The following is a 22,305-nucleotide window of genomic DNA, read 5'->3' as shown; positions in this document are numbered from 1 at the left end:
ACGGCTGCTTTTGCAGCTGATTGAGGCTGCAAAAGCAGCAAGAGAAACAGTGGAAGGGAACCAGGAAGATAGGGTAGATGAGATGCCAGGCAGTGAGGGCGGTGGCTGTGGAAGTACCCACTGTGCAGGGGCGGCTGAGCCTGCATCGCGCAGCTGGCCGGGGTGGCCACAGTTTCCTGAGAGTGAGCCTTTCCCGGTCACTGGAAACCAGGCCCTCCCCACCCTCCGCTTCTGAGCCAGGAGGCTGTCCTTGGCGGGCAGAGTGGCAGCTTCCTCCTCCTCCCCGAAGGCCCGCCCCGCTTAAAGGCCCAGTGCGGCACTTCCCCTAGCTCGCCCGCCCCTCTCCAAGTGCTCCGATCACACAGCCTCCCCACCCTTGAGATAAACTGGCCAAGAGGCGCACAGCAGCGAGCTGAACCCATCCTGAGCCTCGCCGCTTTCGGTCGCTGCCTCCCTGGCCCGAGGCTCCCGCAGCACGCCCGTTCACGGAGGCCAGGAGCCCTTTACCCAGCGGTGGGATTCAGCCAGTTCGCACCACTTCGGGAGAACCGGTTGTTTAACTTTCTGGCAAACTGGTTGTTGGAAGAAATCATTAGGGCAGAGAACCGGTTGTTAAATTACTTGAATCCCACTACTGCCTTTACCCCTGGTTCTGCCTTCCGGGCTCTTATCGGCTGGCCCCCTCCCCACACATCCCTGGCCTGCCTGTCAATGTTACAGAAGATGCAACGCTGCACACTGCCCATAAGCAAAGTGCAGCCTCTCACAGTAACGAGAATTGCCTGCAATTCTCCTTACTGTGAGAGGCTGCATGTTGCAAAGAAGAACGAAGCAAGGCGGGGGGGGATGGAGGACAAAGCAAGGCAGGGCCTGCGGAGCTGCCCCAAGGCCCCGCATCGGCTTACCTGAAGGCCCTTCAGCCAGGCCACCCATGCCAAACCCTCCCCCTTCCCCCCCCCAGGGCAGCCACATCCCTTTACTAACCTGCTTTCCAACTCCATTCTCCCCTGCCCATAGTCTGTTGGACTACGGTAAAAAAAAAACAACAAAAAAAAACCCAGACCTTCCAACTTCTGATGAAGAAAAAAAAAGGCTCGCGAAGTTGGAAGGTGTTTTTACCGTAGTCCCACAGTACTGTTTTTACCGGTGAAGAACGGAGCTGGAAAGCAGGTTAGTGAAGGGATGTGGCTGCTTTGAGAGGTTGGGGAGGGTGTGTGTGTAGAGAGAGGGAGGGACGGACGGACGGAGAGAACGTTGCTGCCAGCCCTGGATAACTCTCTGAGGTTGGATAGGATCTCTCTCTTTCTCTCTCTCTCTCTCTCTCTCTCTCACATACACACACACTGTTCTTTCTCTGGGATCACAGCACAGACGGTCCTTCCAGGATGGCAAGGCTGAAAACTTCGGATGAAGCATTTTGGGGATGTGTGTCTGTGCTGCGATCCCAAGTAAAGAAAGTGGCAGGAAAAGAGGGAGGAGGCCGGCAGCTGGGGAGGTGCTCTGGAGATCAGGGCCGAGTTGCACAGCCCTCGCTGGCTCAGCGGGCAGCAATTAAGGGGCTGAAACTCCAGGTGGTGACCAGGGAAGGGCTGCCTCCTGTGCTGGCCACGCCCACCCGTCACTAGGGCTTATTTTCAGGGGAGGGCCTATATTTATGCCCACCCCAAAAATCAGGCTTGGCCTTATTTTCAGGACATGTCCTATTTTGGGGGAAACACTGTATATAGCCACGATGGCAAACCTATAGCATATTCGTGGGCACATGACCGTTGCCCTAGCTCAGCTCCAGCACGCATGCATATGCTGGCCAGCTGATTTTTGGGCCTTCTGGGCCCACCAGAAGTTGGCAAATGGGCTTTTTTCTGGCCTCCAGAGGGCCTCCGGGGGGGAGGCTGTTTTCACCCTCCCCAGGCTCCTAGAAAGCCTCTGGAACCTGGGGAGGGCAAAAAACAGGCCTACTGGGCCATCACATGCCAAAAGCAAGGGGAGCATGGGGGGGGGAGGTCGTGCGTGCATGCGTGGGGGGCACGGCGCATAGAATTATGGGTTTGGGCACACACGCGTATGACCACCCCACACTCCCCCAGCTTTTGGCACGCGATGGCAAAAAGGTTAGCCATCACTGGTATATAGCAATAGCAATAGTACTTAAGACTTATATACCGCTTTACAGTGCTTGACAGCCCTCTCTAAGCAGTTTATAGTCAGTATATTTCCCCCAACAATCTGGATCCTCATTTTACTGACTTCAGAAGGGTGGAAGGCTTAGTCAACCTTCAGCCTGGTGAGATTTGAACTGCCAAATTGCAGGCAGCCAACAGTTAGCAGAACTATAAACATATCATATCTATAACTTATTGTGTTTTATATAAATGAGTTCCATATGTCATACATTTATCTATACAAGGTCTACATCTATTGTCAATGCACTCATAAGAAGCAGGTGCAATCAAGTCTTCGATCCATCAAGTTAATAGGATCATATATTTTTTCGATATTGCAAAATCAGTCTTTTGGCCATAGTAAGGGTGCACACAATTCATTTACCTTAACCAGCTGTCAAATCCCATGCACCACACATATAGCTCAAGAGAAAACTGAAAATGTTATTTCTTTATTTGTATCCTTCCTTTATTATTTGTAGAAACAACTTCAGGCAGTGAATAGGTTTTACATATCTTCCTCCTCCTATTTTCCCTACTACTACAACAACAACCCTGTGAGGTGGACTGGACTGAGAAAAAGTGACTGGCCCAAAGTCACCCAGTTGATTTTGATGGCTAAGGTGGGACTTGAACTCACAGTCTCCTGCTTCCTAGCCTGGTACCTTAACCACTAGACCAAACTATCTTTTTTTAATCTTTTGTCACTCAGTCAAATTTATATAATCCACCACTTTCCCCACAAATCTAGCAAGTATAGGACATTGTAAAAACAGGTGCTTGAAAGATCTTCACACTTTCCGACCTGCCCTGAAGACCTTTCTGTTTCAACAAGCAGGGCTAGCATAAACATCTAAATTCTATGCCAAGGTCTTAGCAGATACACTAAGTTGACTCAATTTATTATTTACTGTTTATAAAAAAAAAAATATTATATGTATATGAAATCTTATTCTGTTCACCGCCCTGAGTCCTTCGGGAGAAGGGTGGTATAGAAATTCAATAAATAATAATAATAATAATAATAATAATAATAATAATAATAATAATAATAATAATAATAATAATAATAATAATTACATCTCCAATAAAATGCTACTGCTGACAATCCTTTTTTATATATACCAAACGAAGTCCAATAAATTCTAAATATTTTGTTTTGTTATATAAGTCATAGAACTTATAGCCACTGACACTCTTGTTACAGATATCCTCAATTTACCATCACAACTGGAGCCAGAATCTCCGTCATTGAGCAAAGCGATTGTTAAGCAATTGTGCAACGGTGCTGGGCTGGGGAGAGGTCCTGGGAGGCCTGAAAACTGTCACAAGCCCATAGGCCTTCGCTGGCTACAGGGTCCACTGAAGACCATGTGGGATGGACTTTGCAATATTTGAAAAATTGAAGGTCTCAGGTTGGAATTAGGGAAGTTTGTTAAAGGAATAGCCAAGGCAGAAAGTTGCAGCCAAGATGAGTGTAATAAGACCAATGGCAACAAAAAAGCTATAAAAGTTAGAAAGACGCTATTAGAAGGATACAAGCTAAGGCACGTAGACATAAACTTTGCTAACTCTTAGAGCTGTGGCGGTGCAATGGTTAGAGTGCAGTATTGCAGGCTACTTCTGCTGCCTCCTGCCAGCAATTTGGCAGTTCGAATCTCACCAGGCTCAAGGTTGACTCACCCTTCCATCCTTCTGAGGTTGGTAAAACGAGGACCCAGATTGTTGGGGACAAAATGCTGACTCTGTAAAGCCGCTTAGAGAGGGTAGTAAAGCACTGTGAAGCGGTATATAAGTCTAAGTGCCATTGCTATTGCTGTTGCTTCTAGAAACTAGGACTTGGCCAAGGGTAAAAATGTGCAAGAATGTAACTGTGTTTATTAGTCCTATGTTGGAAATACTTTAATTAACAGTATGCTAAAATATATTATAAATAAAAAAAAAAATCCTTACTACTGCTCCTTATTTTCCCAGCCCTCAGAGATCAAAGTGGTACACAGGGGGCTGTATTTATCCATTTTTGATGCTTTTTTTATGTACAAAATGGTTCCTATTGATTTTATAGCCAAATACGGATCTGATGGATACCTGTGTAGCTTAGAGGTTAGGAAGTTGGTCTATGAAGCCATTAGATGATTGTCTTGATTTTCATTAAGTAAATTGGATGCAAAACCTTCCAATTTGCGGGCAAACTTTTATTTCTCATAAAAGCCAAATTCAGCATTAATGAACCTTTACCTTTATTTGTATAATTTAATCATAAGAGACTGCCATCTACTGGGAAGATTTTAGAACTGTGATCAATCAAAAAGCTTTCCCCCCAAATGATCAAATCTGCAAAAAAGGCAGAGAATATAACTATGTCTTAGAAATATTAATACAGAAGAATATGCAAAGTGTGTTCTCTGGATGGTTTAAAGTAAAACATTTATTACCTCTGACCATTAGCCATCTCTGGAGGATCTAATTTGATTAATTGCTTTTATAGCTTGCCTTTCCTGCAGAAGTAAAATCTCTCAAACAAAACACTCCTTTATTTTAACAATTAATTGGGTACAATATATTAAGCTGGGAGATAATCTTCCTTTCTCAGATGTATATTTTCTTCCCCTTTCCTAACAGTTCAGTGTGATTACACTGCCATTTCCTTTATTTTATTCCCATAAAAGCAAACGGGTGAAATTATGGATAGAGATTGGAGGACCAAAACCACCCAGTGAGTTGCTCAAGTAGAGATGCTCCTTGATTTATGACTACAATTGAGTTCAAAATTTCTGTTGCAAAGCAAGAAAGTTGTTAAATGAATTGTGCTGTCCAACTCTGTAAAGGGGCTCATCAATCAGTCAATCAATAAACCAAAAAGGGAGGAAGATTTAAAGTCTTCTCATGAGCTGAAATATAAAATAAATTCTGTAGGATTCTCAGCTTCTGAACTTTTTTAGCTCTAATGCTATTACACGTTGTATTAGAGAAAAGGAGAAATAATGTACATTGTACATAATATTAATTTAATTAATGATATATTAATTATGTGATCCATTATATAATCATGTGTATTGGTAGCTCCCTATGAGGCTCAGTGGTTAAGACACTGAGCTTGTCGATCAGAAAGGTCGGCGGTTCGAATCCCTAGTATAGGTCTCCTGCATGAGCCAGGGGGGTTAGACTAGATGACCTCTAAGGTACCTTCCAACTGTTACTGTTACTTATCCTGGGTCTCACTTATAAATGTTAGTGTTGAACTACAGCTGTAAAACAACCTATCTAACATTTAGTATGCTTATTATCTATACGACCACAATAAACTGGAATAGAATAATTCTATCAGTACTTAAAATGCTGTTCACACAATGCAGCTGCCTGCATTTGCATAAAAATGAATATACATCCTCAGATCGTAACCCCGAGAATATCCAGCATCCCACTTGCAAAATCCGGGAATCACCTTCTCATTGCGAACCCTGGAACACCTGGCATTCGTCCAGCTTCCAAATGGAACTGAGCATGCGCTCCATGCCGGTTAGCATTGGCTGATAGACGGAGAGGACGTGTGCTACGTAAGGGGAGTAATAGAGGCGGGGAGAGGAAACCATGATCGTCCGCTGGAATTTCTCCTGTCTAGGAAGAAGCGCTCTTTTATTTTAACCCTTCGAATGACCGGCCCCGTGAGAAAAGAAGAAAGAGTAAGAGAAAGAAAAAGAAAAAAAAAGAGTAAAGTCGCGGTGTGTCTTTGCTTTCAAAACAAGTGACTGCCGCGTTGGCTCTCCGGAAAGAAAATACCAAAAATTAAGTGAAGGCGAATATTTAAAGGGAATCTGGATGGTGGGAGAGCTTGGGAGGGGAGAAATCCTCTTAAGTTCTCTTTCCATGTGTGGTGCAAGAAAGAAAAGCGCAGGGTGCAAAGTCAAAATCTGCACGTTCAGGCAGCCCCATAGAAGGGAGAGGATCCCTCCGTTTCTTAGAAAAAGAGGAAGAGATTTTCCCTTGCCAAGTCCCCAAGGAGCAAAAAAGGGGGAGAGGAAACTCCTTGTGACTGTTATAACTAATTTGCAGGCTTCGTGCATGTTCACTCTGGTGCAAATAGGACTGGGTGTTTTTGTTAATATGATTTATTCGGTTAGGGATTTTCTGTCTTCAGTGTAAATTGTATTGTGTTGTGGGTGGGGGTGCACTGAGGGAGCTCAACCAATCTCATTGTACATATGTTGTGCACTGACAATAAAGATTTGAGTTTGAATTTGAATTCATAGTAAGATCAGCTAAAAGCGTCCCTGAAACTGAGGGGGGGGCCTCCCCGAATTACTTTGGCGTTTGCAGCGAAACTAACTTTTGTGGATTTGATTCAGGCGCACTGCAATGTTTATTCTTTCCTGCCGCAAACTCTTAATTCGTAAAGCTATACAGATCGATCCCTTGATTGTCTACAGCAGGGGTCTTCAAACTTGGCAACTTTAAGATTTGTGGACTTCAACTCCCAGAATTCTCCAGCCAGCATAGCTTAAAAGAATTAAGAGACTGTGTCTCTGCAACATAAAACAGATTTTTTTAAGGTCTCTGAATCTAAAAAGTCGTTTAGCCTCCCCCCCCCCTCCTTGTATGGATATTTATCTCTGTGTTGACAGTGTGAATGTTCATGGAATGGGGGAAGAGGAGAAACTATGCGGCCAGAAATTATATTTTCCAAAACTCTCAAGTTTTAAATCTCAATGTGTTGGATCGTTGAATTTTTTTAATGTCAGGGAAAGACTTATTACCATAACAAAACTATTTGCAACTATTTGCAACTATTGAATACTATTTGAGTTCAAAGGCCCTGAATGACAACTCCGGAAAAAATATCAACTCGTTTGTTCCCCAATGTTTGTTTTTTTTTCCCCAAGAGGCAAGTGGAAAAAAACCCCTTTGGGGACAACCGTGACCTGGATGACTGAGAATCTCCATTTACCAACTCGTTTCGCTTTTAATGTAGCTAAACCGAATAAAAAGTCTGTAGAGATTTTCAGTCATCCAGGTCATGGTTGTCCCCAAAGGTGCTTTTTTTTTTTTTCCCAAGAGTCAACTGGACTTTCTTGTTTTTTTTTCTTTGAAGACGTTTCGCTTCTCATCCAAGAAGCTTCTTCAGTTCCGACAGAATTCAGAGCTTCCATTCCCCACTATCCTGTTAGAGCTGAACAAACTTCTTGGATGAGAAGCGAAACGTCTCCAAAGAAAAAAAAACCAAGAAAGCCCAGTTGCCTCCTGAAAAAAAGAAAAAGCATATTTTGGGTAAACCGAATTAAGCTGCTACCGTAGTTCTCCTCTTTTGAACCCTAAAGTCCTGGCAGCAGTCTAGCTTCAAAGTCGAACGGCGCATGCGCTCTTCTGCCAGGCTGAAGTGGGATTTTGAAGGCGAGGGCAGGAAGTGAGTTACACTAGGAGTGTTGCCGCTCTAGGGCGAAGCCCTCTCGTTTCATCCCCTGGAGTGGAATGGTAGCTCGGGAAGTTGCTGCGGGAATAAGCTTGAGTGAGCGTAGATTTTCTCTTCTCGAAGCCATGCGCCCGTCCTGGTGCCTCCGAGGGAGCAATATCCCCAACGATCAAATGCTCATCTCCAAACATAAAAATTATCAACATATATAAAATATGGTTTTTTATCTTTGATCGTTGGGGATATCAAAAGCAATAACCCCAACGATCAGATCAAATTCTGGAGTCTGATCAAATGATCAGATTCCAGAATCTAAGCTTTAGGGACTGGATGCAACCGGGAAGGGACATTCTTTATTTACTAGCAGGGGTGATGCCAGACCTCTTGCAAGAGAAATAAAATTTCTCTATTGTCTTTGGGGACGGAGAATGCTGTTTAAGAGCTAAACCCACCACCTGCAACTCAAGAGTGGCAAGGGAAATAATTTGGAGAGGTACTCTTTTATCATTTCAAACAAATGATTGTCCAGTCTCTTTTTTGATCTCTTCTTTCAGACAGGTATTGGAACAATGCTATCATGTCATCTCTAGTCCTTCTTTTCATTAAGACTAGACATACCCAATTCCTCCAACCATTCGTCATTTGTGGTGCAAATAAGCCAACTAATTTTTCAGATCTTGGCAATATAGTCAGTTGAGTTGTGGGGTTAAAGGAAGGATGAAATAAAAACTGAAACATTTGGAGATAGGTGCAATGAAGTATACTTTATTGAAATAACGCTTACAGCAGGAAAGTGATTCCAGAGCAAAATATCCTTCAGATTATATAGGTTTGGTTAATTAACATTTGAAACAGTAAGAATACAATAAAACTGCCTTCTTCTGAATGCTTTGATGAGCTATTGAAGTGATTTCTTTATTATACTTCATACTTGCAGAATCTTTCCTGATACTAATACAAAGTATTAGTTACTTTTTATTAGTTACCCTAATACAAAGTATTTTTTAAAAAATATATAAAATAAAAAGTGCAAAAGGAAAAAAAGGGGAAGGGAAAAAATGTATACATAAGGTTGCTTTTTTAGTATCATTGATATTATCTATGTGTACCTTAAACTGCAATATTGTGGTCTCTTGTTGCACTACTTTATTGCTCCTCCCTAGAAGGATAACTGTCTGGATTAGGTTATAGCACAGGATACTAGTAAATATAAATAAATATTTATTTTAAATACCGCTGCCTCTAAGCCGCGATGATGCAGTGGTTAGAATGCAGTATTGCAGGCTAATTCTACCGATTGCCAGCAGTTCAATTCTCACTATCTCAAGGTTGACTCAACCTTTCATCCTTCGAGTTTGATAAAATGAGGATTGTTCCCCCAGATTGTTGGGGGAAATATTCTGACTCTTAAACTGCTTAGAGAGGGCTGTTAAGAAACACTGTGAAGCGGTATATGAGTCTATGTGCTATTGCTATGTTAAGCATCATACCTAGCAATGGGAGCATGTATTTTAACAGATCATATAGATTCTTGCAGATAAGCCCATCCACAATAAACTGACCCTCAAATTTTTCATGCTTTAATTTTCACGATTAGCCAATCCGGTGTGTGTGTGTGTGTGTGTGTGTGTGTGCATTTTTCATGGTTATTTGGTTGAAAATGTGAAGATTGACTTACCTGCAGATGGGCTTTCCCCGTCAATCCTGTCTTTTCTTGGCAAGTTGTTTTTTTTTAAGAATTAGTTTGCCATTGCCTCCTTCCTAGGGCTGAGAGAAAGTGATTGGACCAAGGACCGAAACCCATGTAGCTTGGTGTCGTCAACGAAGTGGGATTAGAACTCAAGTCTCCTAGTTTGTAGCCTAAAGCCTTAACCACTACACCAAATTGCTCACTGCTGATGAGATTATATTTAAGTATATATGAAAACTTTTTAAAAATGTATTATGGTATTTACTCACAGATGAAGCTCAACCATGGATAAGCCAAATCCAATGGGGGGGGGTCTACTTTGACCCTCAAATTCTTGACTTATCTGTGACTAAATACAGTAATTTGATATTTGACATTATACCACAGGTGTCTTACTTGCAGCTAATTTTTTCCCCATTTACTTGCATTAATTTATCTTCCTTTATTCATAACTGTGTTCTTTGACCTTGTGTGCATACTAACCATTAGTAAGGAGGCACAGAAGAAGGGAGATCTTGTTAGCTGGAATGCTTTAGGAGGTAATCGTTATGTGATTGAATTGGACTTGGTGGCAATTCCTAAATTTCACATCTGGAAGGAATCCCATTCATAGTATAATTTAGTATTTGAAATGACCAGATTGATCTATCTTTCTTTCTTTTTCATTCAGGGCAGCAAAAAGCTATCTCCCTTCTCCCCCCCCCCCCCCATTACTGAGCTATTGATTTTAATAGGCAAAAGAAGAAAAATGTAATGGAGAAAAAAAGTTACATTGATCCAGGACTCAGGAAGAATAAAGTGGGAAGATGTTTAGGTAAACATAATCTTCTTAAGTCTTAGAATGGCTCACGAAGGTGGAGTTGAATTGGTAGCTTGGAATCAACAGATAGGAAAAACATTGAGACAAATAAAATCGGGGAACAGTTAACTATTTAGAACATAGAATGTGGAATCAGCCTTTAAGGGACCTCAGAGGCCTTCTTGTCCAATCCCCTGCTCAATGTAAGGAGTCCTTTCATATTTCACATGAAGTTTTACTTTAATTTTTTTAAAAAATTAATTTAATAAAACTCAGTGGGGATGATGGGAGGAAGTTTGGAAGTTGCAACCTCTCCCACCTGGGGTCATTCTGTTTTTCTGTTTAGAAATGATGACCCAGTGATCTAGTAAATAATAAATTTAAACCAGGTAGAATTAAAATAATCAGCATAATGCTGATGTCTTTATTTTGATATGCTTTTCCAGTGGCACAGTGGTTAGAGTGCAGTACTGCAGGCTACTTCTGCTGATCACCGGCTGCCAGCCGTTTGGCAGATCGAATCTCACCAGACTCAAGCCTTCCATTGACTCAGCTTTCCATTCTTCCAAGGTGGGTAAAATGAGGACCCAGATTGCTGGGGGCAATATGCTGACTCTGCAAACCACTTAGGGCAGTAATGCACTATGAAGCGGTATATAAGTCTAAGTGCTATTGCTCTAAAACGGGTCACCAACCTTTTGGATCTTAAGGACCACTAAATTCATAATTTTAAATCCTGCGGACCACATATGTGATCTGCCTAATGATTGGCTGGCAAAATGGTCATGTGACTGGGTGGGCGTGGCCAACTCGATGTCACGTTGAGGGGCGCCTTGCCAGCCTCTACTCACTACTACTTGCTTGCCTGCCCGGGCTCCTTAGGGCCCCAACAGGAAGCAGTTGTTGGAGCTAAATAGCAGTCATGAGAAAGAGTTGGCAAAACAGCTGGCTCAGTTCAAATTGGATCTGACTGAGAAGGAGGTTCAGCAGAAGCACCTCATTGAGGACTATGAGCATAGGCTTTCCAAGCAGAGGGAAGACCTGCAGGAGTGCAAGGCCAGGTATTGGTGCCTGGAGGCTCAGCAGGCTGAGATGGTCAGCCAGTTCCAGGCCATGATGCAGTCCCACTGGCTCTTCGCCACCAGCGGCGCTTCCCTCCAGTCTTCACCCAAAGCCCCGCACCAGGAGGCCGAAGCAGACCCCAAGTTGGAATTTCTGCCCCACTCCAATCCACACAAAAAGACCTCGAAGGGAGAGACTCTCTGCAGCAATGTTCATTGCAAGTCTCCATCCCAGGGAGCATAGTTTGAGGACCCCTGATTTAGTGCAATATAAAAAATGCAAATAATTTTTCTGTGGACCACCAAAATTTTCTTGTGGACCACCAGTTGGTGTCCGCTGCTCTAAAAGGTCATTTAGGTTATATCTTAGATTTAAATACCATTTCTAAAATACTCATTGAATTTTCCTTAATTTTATTAATAACTGATTTCAGTGGTTTTCTGTTTCAGATTGATAACCATAAAATTAAAGGTAAAGAAACTTTTATATCTGATTCCTGTATGTCTTTGAACCTATCAAAGAAGTTTACGTTTTTAATATCATTTTTAAAAATGCTTGAGATTCTCCCTACTCCATCTCTGTTAGAGATGAAATTAACCTAATTTCAAATTTAACCATGGTTATAGTAGCTTGTATTCTCATTTTCAGGATTGCGGTGAAATACAATATTTGACATATTTGAAATCATGCACTAGCCAAATTTTCTAAAATTATTTGTAATTGTTCTCCTGCTTTAGGAATATCCCTAATACAGAAATATTTTAGATAGTATGTGTTATCAGCTCCCACTCCTGAGTCTTTAAAAATTTTAAATGGTTGAAGAGGTTATAAGTTCGGAATTAATTTTAGGAGTACACGTTTACCAAATTTTAAACAAGTTCAGAAAAAAAATTATTTCAGCTTCAGTACTTTATAAATATTTTGGTAAGAGGAACAGAAGTGGAGAAAACAATCCTTCTCTGAAGGAGATGGGCAGTTAAAAAATAGGAAATGTAAATAAATAAAAGTTTTTCACAAAATTATGTGGTGGAGGCTGGATTTATTTTTGTTTACTCCTGAAATCTCTCTTTTTACCTTTAACAGCTGAAAACTAGTTTTTGTACTGCTGAAGAAAGCAAATAAAAACTTTACCTGAATGGATTTTTTTTTTCTGTTTCTCTTAAAACTTTGTAGTCCAATCCATCAAATAGTGACTATGCTGGAACACTGCTAAATCATGGTATAGAGGGAGTTTGGTTAAAAAGGGAAAATATGAAATAAGCAGAACACACAGACTGTAAAAAGTTAAAGGTTCCCCTCGCACATCTGTGCTAGTTATTCCCGACTCTAGGGGGCGGTTCTCATCCCCGTTTCAAAGCCGAAGAGCCAGCGCTGTCGGAAGTCGTCTCCGTGGTCATGTGGCCGGCATGATTAAACGCCAAAGGCGCACGGAATGCTGTTACCTTCCTATCAAAGGTGGTTCCTATTTTTCTACTTGCATTTTTTACGTGCTTTCGAACTGCTAGGTTGGCAGAAGCTGGGACAAGTAACGGGAACTCACCCTTTATGCAGCACTAGGGATTCGAACCGCTGAACTGCCAACATTTCAAATGACAAGCTCAGTGTCTTAACCACTGAGCCACTGCATCCCTTACACAGACTGTAGCCTGATACAAACAGGAAGGGACCTACTGAATTAGATTATAGTAACCTTATGAGTTGACATAAGCAACTAGATCTCAAGTTGATCCAACCTGGTCCTTATCAAAAGGGAAGGAAAAAGTATCCACGCAAGTCACAATTGCAAGGAATTCTGTGTAGACAATACATGCATGTTTAGCTACTCATTATCAAGAGCCAGTATGTTGTAGTGTTAAGGCATCAGACTAGAAATCAGGACACAGTGAGTTCTACTCCTGCCTTGACCACAAAGCCAGCTGGGTCACCTTGGGCCACTCACTCTTTCTCAGCTCTAGGAAGGAGACAATGGCAAAGTACTTCTGAAATCTTGTCAAGAAAACTGCAGGGATTAAATCCAGACAGTTTCCAGGGGTCAAAACTGACTCCAAGGCACATAGACACACTCATCAGTTAGATGAAAATTAGTACAATATATATACATAAAGGCAGGGGTGCTATTCAGCAGGTTCTGACAGGTTCTGGAGAACTGGTAGCCGAAATTTTGAGTAGTTTGGAGAACCGGCAAATACCACCTCTGGCTGGCCTCAGAGTGGGGTGGGAATGGGGATTTTGCAATATCCTTCCCCCTGGAGTGGGGAGGGAATGAAGATTTTGCCATACCCCTGCCATATCCACCAAGCCACACCACGCCCACCAAGCCATGCCCACAGAACTGGTAGTAAAAAAAAATTGAATTCCACCACTGCATATAGGGGTCTTTCTTGAAATGAATTCCTCCAAAGATAAGATTTTAGTTTTGTCCAGAATGTATCCTAAAGTTCAGCCTTAAAAGAATAATTACCGTATTTTTCGGAGTATAAGACGCACCGTAGTATAAGACTCACCTACCTTTTTTGGTGAGGAAAAGAAGAAAAAGAAATCTCCCTCTGCCTCTGAGCAATTTTGCCTCATTGCAGCAAACAGCCTGCTTTACTTTCATTTTCATTTTCAACATAGCTTGATTAGCACAAGGAAGAAAAAAAATCTGCTCCAGCAATTTACCTCTTTGCAGCAAGCAGCAGAGCCCTGCGCAAAACAGCTGAGAGTTGGAAGGCCGATCCAATCAACTTGTGCTAATTAGGTTGTGCTGAAGCTAAAAGGAGCTGTTTGCTTGCAAGGCGGTAACTGCTGCAAGGCAGAGGCCAAAGGGTGGAGGCCAGTGGGTGGGCGGGGCTACATTCAGTGTATAAGATGTACCTAAATTTTTACCACCTTTTTGGGGGGGGGAAGGTGCGTCTTATACTCCGAAAAATACGGTAAATTGATTGGGTCAATTTCGAGTACCTAAGCACGTACATCCTCCGCCTATTGGGAAAACCAACTGAGTGAGTTTCTGGTAGAAAAAAATTCTAATGCAGATTTAAAACGTGGCAATAATGATGTTCCTACAGCAATCACTGTTCAATACAATTTAACCCTCATTGAAACAGCTTTATCCCAAGTAATGGCCTCGATGAAAGGGACATCACAAACAAGATAGAACCAGTCGTAGTATTATTGGGATTATAGGTGGTAAAGCTTTTGGAATGTGTTTATGCAAACTCAGTATGAACGTTAACCAAGTACGAAATACCTTAGAATCAATGATGTCATCTGTGTAGAATATTTCGATTTTGTTCTGCCCTTTGCCAGAGATGAAATCCAACTCTCCACCGTCACACTGAATAACAAGGTGAGCATTCTTTTGCAAATATGATGTTTCCTCACAAAATACATTTACTGCTTTGTTGAAGGTGTCATTGACACGCTTGGGTACTGTTGACATGTTCCGGACTTGTGTCCGCACTTCTTTCAGTTTTTCCACAGTGAGCTCATGTGGTTTGCCCTTGTTCTGCTTTAAAAACTGTTCCCAAATTTCTGATTTGAAGGTAAAATCTACTTTTCCGTCATTACTCTGTGCGTTGATCTTCCACTCTTTGGAGTTTACAGATAGGCGTTGCTCATCGCAGGTGAAATCAATCTGGAGATTATTCTTAATGATACATTCAGGCAATTTATCCACAAGGTGATTAAAACATGATTTTAGGCTGTCGGTAAGCAAATCCAATTGGGCTAATTTACTTTCAATTTCCCTCAAGTTACCAACGTCCAGTGTCTGAAGGGAACACGAGAAATTCTCTAGTTTGTTGTCTGAACTTACATGTAATTCACTGTACTGAGGTTGCCCACTGGAATAAGTAACGTCCATTTTGTAATCTCCGTTCCCTGAGATGAATACATATTCCACATTTTCTCCATCCGTATCAAAGATTAATTTTATCTGGGCATTATTTTGTATTTGATCCGGTTTCTTGGAGAACCGCTGGAGTACCATCTCAAAGCAACTGTTCTCAGCTGGAGTCAATGGGCCAAATGTCTTCAAGTCTTCTTCTACCTTTTTTAAACGTCCAGTGCTAAGGGGTTGCTGCCGAAAGCGTAATCTGGCCAGATATGCAGATTTTGATGGGGCTTTCACACGGAACTTGTAGTCTCCAGCAGAAACATTGATTTTCCATTCTTTTTCTCCTGAAGCAAAAGACAGCACTTTCCCATCATCTCCCTTGAGAATCATCTGAGCATTTTTCATTACCCATGAAGGCTCATTTGGAAAGTTCTTCATTACTTCTTTGAAACATTTTCCCATCCCCTCATCCATTCCTAAATTCTCCCAGCTTTTCTTCACGTTGTTTAAACTGTCAATATTCAGCTTATGGGTCTGTGACAGTAATACTTTCTTCTTCCAAGTGGAAAGTACCAAAGAAAAAGTATCGGCCATGGTCTTCCCACTCTAGAATAGCTCCAAATTATTTGAATGCACTACATTCCAAAAAATACTCTTTTTCTAAGGCTTGATTGTTTGGGGGTCATTTATTAATTCATATCAAAATATGTATAGTCCCTTTTGTCTGAGATTTCTGGCCTTAGGTTTCAAAGGATAATCCTTCATACTGATTGTAGATCAATGCTCACAGTTCAGGATGAACATTTAGCATGCTGTTTATCTGGAATTGTTTTTTTAAAGGAAGAAAAAAATATTTTATTGATTTTTTTTTAAAAAAAATACATGTTTATTTAGCTGCTTATTGATTGAATGAAAAGACGATAGCTAGCTAGCTAGCTAGCCAGATAGATAGATAGACAGATGGTATAGGCAGACAGACAGACGGACAGACAGTATAGGCCTGTGATGGGGAACCTATGGCACGGGTGCCACAGGTGGCACATGGAGCCATATCAGTGGGCACGCGAGTGTTGCCATAGCTCAGCTCCAGCATACATGTCTGCGCCGGCCAGCTGATTTTTGGGCCTTTCGGTCCCACTGGAAGTTGGGAAATGGGTGATTTCCGGCCTCCGGAGGGCCTTCGGGGGAGTGGGGAAGGCTGTTTTCGCCCTCCCCAGGCTCCTAGAAAGCCTCTGGAGTCTGGGAAGAGTGAAAAACAAGCTTACCAGGCCCACCGTGCCATCATGTTCTAAAAGCAGGGGGCGCACGTGTGCACAGGTGCAGGGGTGAGGCGCATTGAATTAGGGGTATGGGCACACACATGGGCAACCTCCCCGTGGTCCCCCCACTTTTGGCACGCGATGGCAAAGAGGTTAGCCATCACTGGTATAGGTAGGTAGGTAGATGGATGGATGGATGGATGGATGGATGGATGGATGGATGGACGGACGGACGGACGGTATAGGCAGATGGATGATAGATAGATAGATAGATAGATAGATAGATAGATAGATAGATAGATAGATAGATAGACAGACAGACAGACAGACAGACAGACAGTATAGGCAGATAGAGAGAGAAAGAAAGATAGACAGACAGTGCTTGACTTACAACAGTTAATTTAGTGACCATTCAAAGTTACAACAGCACTAAAGAAAGTGACTTATGACCGCTTTTTGACCATAATCATGTGATCAAAATTCAGATTCTTGGCAACTGCTTCATATTTATGACCGTTGCTGTATGCCAAGGTTCAATTATCACCTTTTGTGACCCTCTGACAAAAAAAAAAAAAAAGTCAATGAGGAAGTCAGATTCACTTAGCAGTCAAATTAGTAATTTATCAACTGCAATGATTCATTTAACAACTGTGGCAAGAAAGGTTGTAAAATGGGGCAAAATGCACTTAGCAAATGTCTCACTTAACAACAGAACTTTTGGGCTCCATTGTAGTAAAAAGTCGAGGACTATCTGATAAATATAGATAGATGTAGATGTAGATGTAGATATATAGATATACACACACATTAAGTTTTCTGTATTTTACTCCACAATCATAACCCTGAGCTATAGGTGGGGCTAAAACAGAGTGACTGTACAAAGTAACTGTCAAGTGTAGGAAATCAGGAGTCCAGGCAGATTAAATGAATATAGGTTTATTGTATGCTAATGCTCGCATGAAGAGATTCAAGACTGATATATCTCGACTGAGAATATCCCTCCTTCCTCATAATAGCCTCTTATCTCTTCTCAAGCAACTTGTCAGGCTTCGATGCTATCTCAAAATAAATGAACTTCCAAACTGCCAATCTTTAAGGAAATTTTCTCTTTATTCAAGTACAGTAACCGGATCCTGGCTCTTCGTGGTCAATACTGACCTTTGCCCTCCAATCCCTCCCTTTCCGATCCCCAATTCTCTGCTTCACATTGGCTTTCTTCCAAGTCACTCTCCTGATTCCTTTTCCCGTCAGTTCACTGGAATGCTTCCCCCCTCATCTCCAAGGAGACCGAATCTTCAAAGGGATTTAGCAGGCAAAAGTTCAAGCTTCATCCTCCCTTTTCTATGTCAGTGCTGAGACGCTGACACAACTCATGCTCACAAGTTGAAACAGTGAAACTGTTTAGTAAAAAATATTCAACATTAAAATTGTGAATCATCTATCTGTACTAAGAACTGCAGGCGCTATTCCAGGCAATTATTAGGAATCGAGACTTGACTTGAAAGGAAGCCCGCCAAAAAGAGAGGGAGCAAGAACGTAATCGATCTTAAAGTCAATCAGTCAGAATAGAGCTGGAAGGGATCTTGGAGGTCTTCTAGTCCAGCCCCTTGCTCAAGCAGGAGACCCTACAATTTTATACAAGCGATTGTCCAGTCTCTTCTTAAAAACCTCCAGTGATGAAGCACCCACAACTGCTGAAGGCAAACTGTTCCACTGGTTAATTGTCCTGACTGTTGGGAAGTTTCTCCTTAATAATCTTGTGGAGTTCCTTAATATGTTCAGGGAAGTGAATGTATACATTTAGTCATGTATGAAAAGTCTGGGAGATATTTCAGGAAGTATACATTGGGATTTAGGATGCTGTGGTGAAACCTAAATGGTTGAAGTAGAAATTCCTAGGTTGGTGATAATTGCATTTTACCTTCCAGTGAAAGCAAGAAAACTGATGGAAGATTTTGAGGGGACATTTTATGACATCCTGAATTAACCTGAAGTCGAGAGAAAAATATTTTGCTAGAAAGCATGAGTTTGATTGGTGAGCACAAGATAGGAGTGTATTGAAAAAATGATCCTAGAATGAATAATCATTATGACTGGTTGAGGACTGGCTCAAAAACATAACTTTTGAAGACATGGTTTAGGCAGAAGTACAGATGGCAAAGGAATGCAATTAAGTCACCACATGAGGGAGTTGATGGTTTATGTAAAAAAAAAAATTAAGGGAAACAAATTAAAATGCAAGGATGATAAGAGATTCTGAATGAAGGAAAAACAACTCTTTTCTCAACTTCTGAAGTTCCAGTATTTCTAGCCAAAGTCCTTGCTGATCTCTAAAACTACAGTCTGGTCCACCAGCCAGTTCATTCTGTAGATGGCCCTCTTGGCTAGTGGACTTCAACTCCCAGAATCCCCCAGCCAACTATGTTGAAGTCCACATTTCTTTAAGCTGCCAAGGTTGAGAAACACTGTTCTTGGCTCTCTTTAGCACCTGCTGAACCTCCCACTGCAAATTCAGGGATGTTCCGTATGGCAGGCAACTAAAACACAGAAGGCATACCTCCTGGATCCCGCTAGATGGCGCTGTTTAATGGAAGGAACCCAGAGAATATGTGACCCTAGGCGTGAAGCTGGTGAAGCATAAGGTGAACAGATTTTAACATTGGTAAGAGGGACACCATTGTGGGCGTGGCTTATTGTGTGGGCGTGGCTTGGAGGCCATGTGACTGGGTGGGCGTGGCTAGCTGGTCATGTGACCGGGTGGCCATGGCTATGTGTATAGGGACTACTCAGAGGGCTGGAAAGTCATTTCTGACAGGTCCTCACACTTTTGACAGGTCCTCACACTTATGACCATCCTCACATTTATGCCCGTGCAGCATTCTTAACAACCATGTCACTCATTTCACAACTGCTTCGCTTCACCATGATGACAATATAGGGCAAAAATGTAAAATGTGAGGACAGTCGTAAGTTCGAGGACTGGTCAAAAGTGCGAGAACCAGTCAAAAATAACTTTTTCAGCCCTCTGAGTAGTCCATATGCACAAAAGGACTAACCAGAGGGCTGAAAAAAGTCATTTCTGACAGGTCCTCACACTTTTGACTGGTCCTCACACTTATGACCATCCTCACATTTATGCCCGTGCAGCATTCTTAACAACCACATCACTCATTTCACAACTGCTTCTCTTCACCATGATGACAATATAGGGCAAAAATGTAAAATGTGAGGACAGTCGTAAGTTCGATGACTGGTCAAAAGTGCGAGGACCAGTCAAAAATAACTTTTTCAGCCCTCTGAGTAGTCCATATGCACAAAAGGACTAACCAGAGGGCTGAAAAAAGTCATTTCTGACAGGTCCTCACACTTTTGACTGGTCCTCACACTTATGACCATCCTCACATTTATGCCCGTGCAGCATTCTTAACAACCATGTCACTCATTTCACAACTGCTTCTCTTCACCATGATGACAAGATAGGGCAAAAATGTAAAATGTGAGGACAGTCGTAAATTCGAGGACTGGTCAAAAGTGCGAGGACCAGTCAAAAATAACTTTTTCAGCCCTCTGAGTAGTCCATATGCATAAAAGGATACAGTAATTGAGAGGGATGAAGGAAGGGAAGGGAAATTAGAGTAGGAGTGATGGTTAAGAGAGGGAGGAAGAGAGGAGGAGAAGGAGAAAGGAAGAGGAAGTAGGGAGGAGAAGAAGAGGGGGGGGAAGAGAAAGTAAGAAGGAAAGAAAAGAGAGGTGGTAGGTTTGAGGAGAAAGATTGCTGTACAATAAAAAAGATGAAAGGGAAGAAAGCCAACCCCAAACAAATATAAAGATATTAAGATAAAGAATGAATTGTTAAACTTTAAAGAATAAAAGAGAACAAATATGAATAAATAGCAATAATTAGAAACACACATACATACAATGTATTTTCTTTGAACAGAATATTTGGCTGGTTCACAAATTTAAACAAGTGTTTAGTCATTTCAATTAAATTTACAATTTCTATATTTCCTTTTTGCCATATTTATTCCTCATCTATTTTTTTAAAAAAACAATATTACCCTTCATCCTCATCTCTAATCTTAATCAAATTCAATTTTTCCCTTCTATTCTATTTTATACCCCTTCCCATTGTCATCTATTTTTATATCCATCCTCACATTGGTTAATTATGTAATATTACAGTTATTTAATACAAATTCAACATTTTAATATAAATCAATTAGTTATATAACTATCTTTTTTGTATATTAATCAATATGAACATGAATATTCCAATTATTTCCATGCAATCCAATTTCTTACAAATCAATTAATTATACTTACCAATAATAATAAACCAAATAATTTCCCCCATATATTCCTCCAAACCACAACTTAACCATTTCTGCTTTCAACACAGTATACAATTAATAATATCTCAATTATTACAATTCCCTAGTTAAAAAGAGCTTTTTTTTCTTTTGTGTTTTAAAATCTTGAACTCTCATCTTTTGCCCTAAATTTCCCATTGTTTGCACTTACCTTTTTTGGTGAGGAAAAGGAAAATAAATCTGCTGCCTAATTTTCCAACCTTGCAAGCAAACCGCAAAGCCAACAGCCTGTTTTACTTTCAATTTCGTTTTGAGCTTGGTTTGCACAAAGAGGAAAAAAAAACTGAGCAATTTAGCAAGAGCAGAGCCCTGTGCAAATCAGCTGAGAGGGGGAAGCCGAGCTAATTAACGTAGGGCGGCCCTTTGAAGCCCCGCGGCAAGAGTTTAAAGAGTTTTTTTCCCTCTAGCCATCAGCGGGGATTCAGGAGGCAGCCGGAAACCAGGAGGCAGAATGAAAAATCGGGACTTTTTTAAAACGCCGCGGGACGCGGGACAAATTGCTCAAAAGCGGGACTGTCCCGCCAAAAGCGGGACGTCTGGTCACCTTAGTGAAGCAGGAAGATAAGCAAATCGAATAAAAGACGAAATTCCTGTCTAAAGCCTCCCTCCCCACTAAAATCCCACCAGCAGCTGCCAGTCTTGACAATCAACTTACCCACAGCCTTCTTTATTAGACTGCCCGGCGCCAAGTCTGGATCCAAAGACAACTCAAAGAACAGGCAGGCTTCTGGATCAATTTTAACCCCCAAATCTATGCTCCTGTGCAAGTAAGGAAAAGCAAATCTATATCTATATATTTAAGTATACTTTATTAGTTTTATGGTTAAAAACATCAAATCTCTACTAAAATCAGAAGTGCAGTGTTTGTACATATTTACAAAATATACATCAGGTATACTTCACACTTAAATTGCAAGAAATAAGCATACCCTGACATCATGATTTAATCCTATTGTTTAACAAATCTATATTATAACCACTAAACTTTTGTCCTTACTTTAAATTTACTCGGTCTCTGGGTATTCTAAATACAGGTAGTCCTCAACTTAAAACCACAATTGAGCCCCACATTTTTTGTTGCTAAGCGAGACATTTATTGAGTGGCTTTTGTTCCATTATACGACCTTTCTTGCCACAGTTATTGAGTGAATCTGCAGTTGTTAAGTTAGTAACATGTGTTGGGGTCCTCCAGCAGCCTGCGGAGCTGGCAGCAGAGTCAGACAGTGAGGAGTCTGGAGAGGAACATGGGCCGGTCCTTGAGTCTGGGGAAGGCTTGGACAAGGGCTCTGCGTCAGAGGCAGAGATGGGGCCAGGGCCATCTGGGAGTTATGTGCTGACTTTGGAGCCTCCAGACTCTGACGTCAGCGAGGCAGAGGAACAGGGGGAGCCTGTTCCTAGTGCACACATGCGCAGAGCTGCCAGAAAGCAGGAACAGTTAAGACAAAAGGGGCGACTCGGGAGTAAAACTTGGAGATGATTGGCCCCTCCCATAAGACATAAAGCACGTGAGCCTTTGCAGGAAGCAACTTTGTTTGTTCTGGTCGGTTTAAATTCTGAAGCTCTGTTTTGACTCTGTGCTTCGCGTGGCCTTGCAAAGCTAATTGCCAATTAGGTCTTTGGCAGCGTGTCAAGGGAGATAAAGGCGGGTGCTTATCAGCCTTATCCCGAAGGACTGTGGCAGACTTCTGTCGGACTCTTTACAAACTATTTGTGACTCATCACGGGCTGGGAAT

The 22,305-nt window shown here is 41.7% G+C and overlaps 1 protein-coding gene across 9 annotated transcripts in view; it reads right to left on the bottom strand.

Annotated features, from left to right (window-relative positions):
* LOC117667920 (uncharacterized) overlaps nucleotides 1-22,305 on the bottom strand; it is a 43,211-nt gene that overhangs the window by 1,814 nt on the left and 19,092 nt on the right. For 6 of the 9 annotated variants that reach the window (XM_060690776.2, XM_087888139.1, XM_087888138.1 and 3 more), the window contains 2 exons: nucleotides 21,228-21,331; nucleotides 8,315-15,760 (listed from right to left, as the gene is read on the bottom strand). In XM_060690776.2, the coding sequence (XP_060546759.2) occupies nucleotides 14,245-15,534 (1,290 nt within the window). In that variant the 5' untranslated portion in view covers nucleotides 15,535-15,760; nucleotides 21,228-21,331 and the 3' untranslated portion in view covers nucleotides 8,315-14,244. Of the gene's footprint in view, nucleotides 1-8,314; nucleotides 15,761-17,119; nucleotides 17,597-21,227; nucleotides 21,332-22,305 lie in introns of those variants that run through there. The other 3 variants (XR_015732712.1, XR_015732713.1, XM_087888143.1) reach the window with 3 other exon arrangements.

The sequence above is a fragment of the Pantherophis guttatus genome, chromosome 2, assembly GCF_059756535.1.
Source record: "Pantherophis guttatus breed Tessera chromosome 2, ASM5975653v1, whole genome shotgun sequence".
NCBI classification, from domain to species: domain Eukaryota; kingdom Metazoa; phylum Chordata; class Lepidosauria; order Squamata; family Colubridae; genus Pantherophis; species Pantherophis guttatus.
The sequence above is the reverse complement of the archived record's forward strand: the minus strand, read 5'-3'. Positions and strand labels throughout refer to the sequence as shown.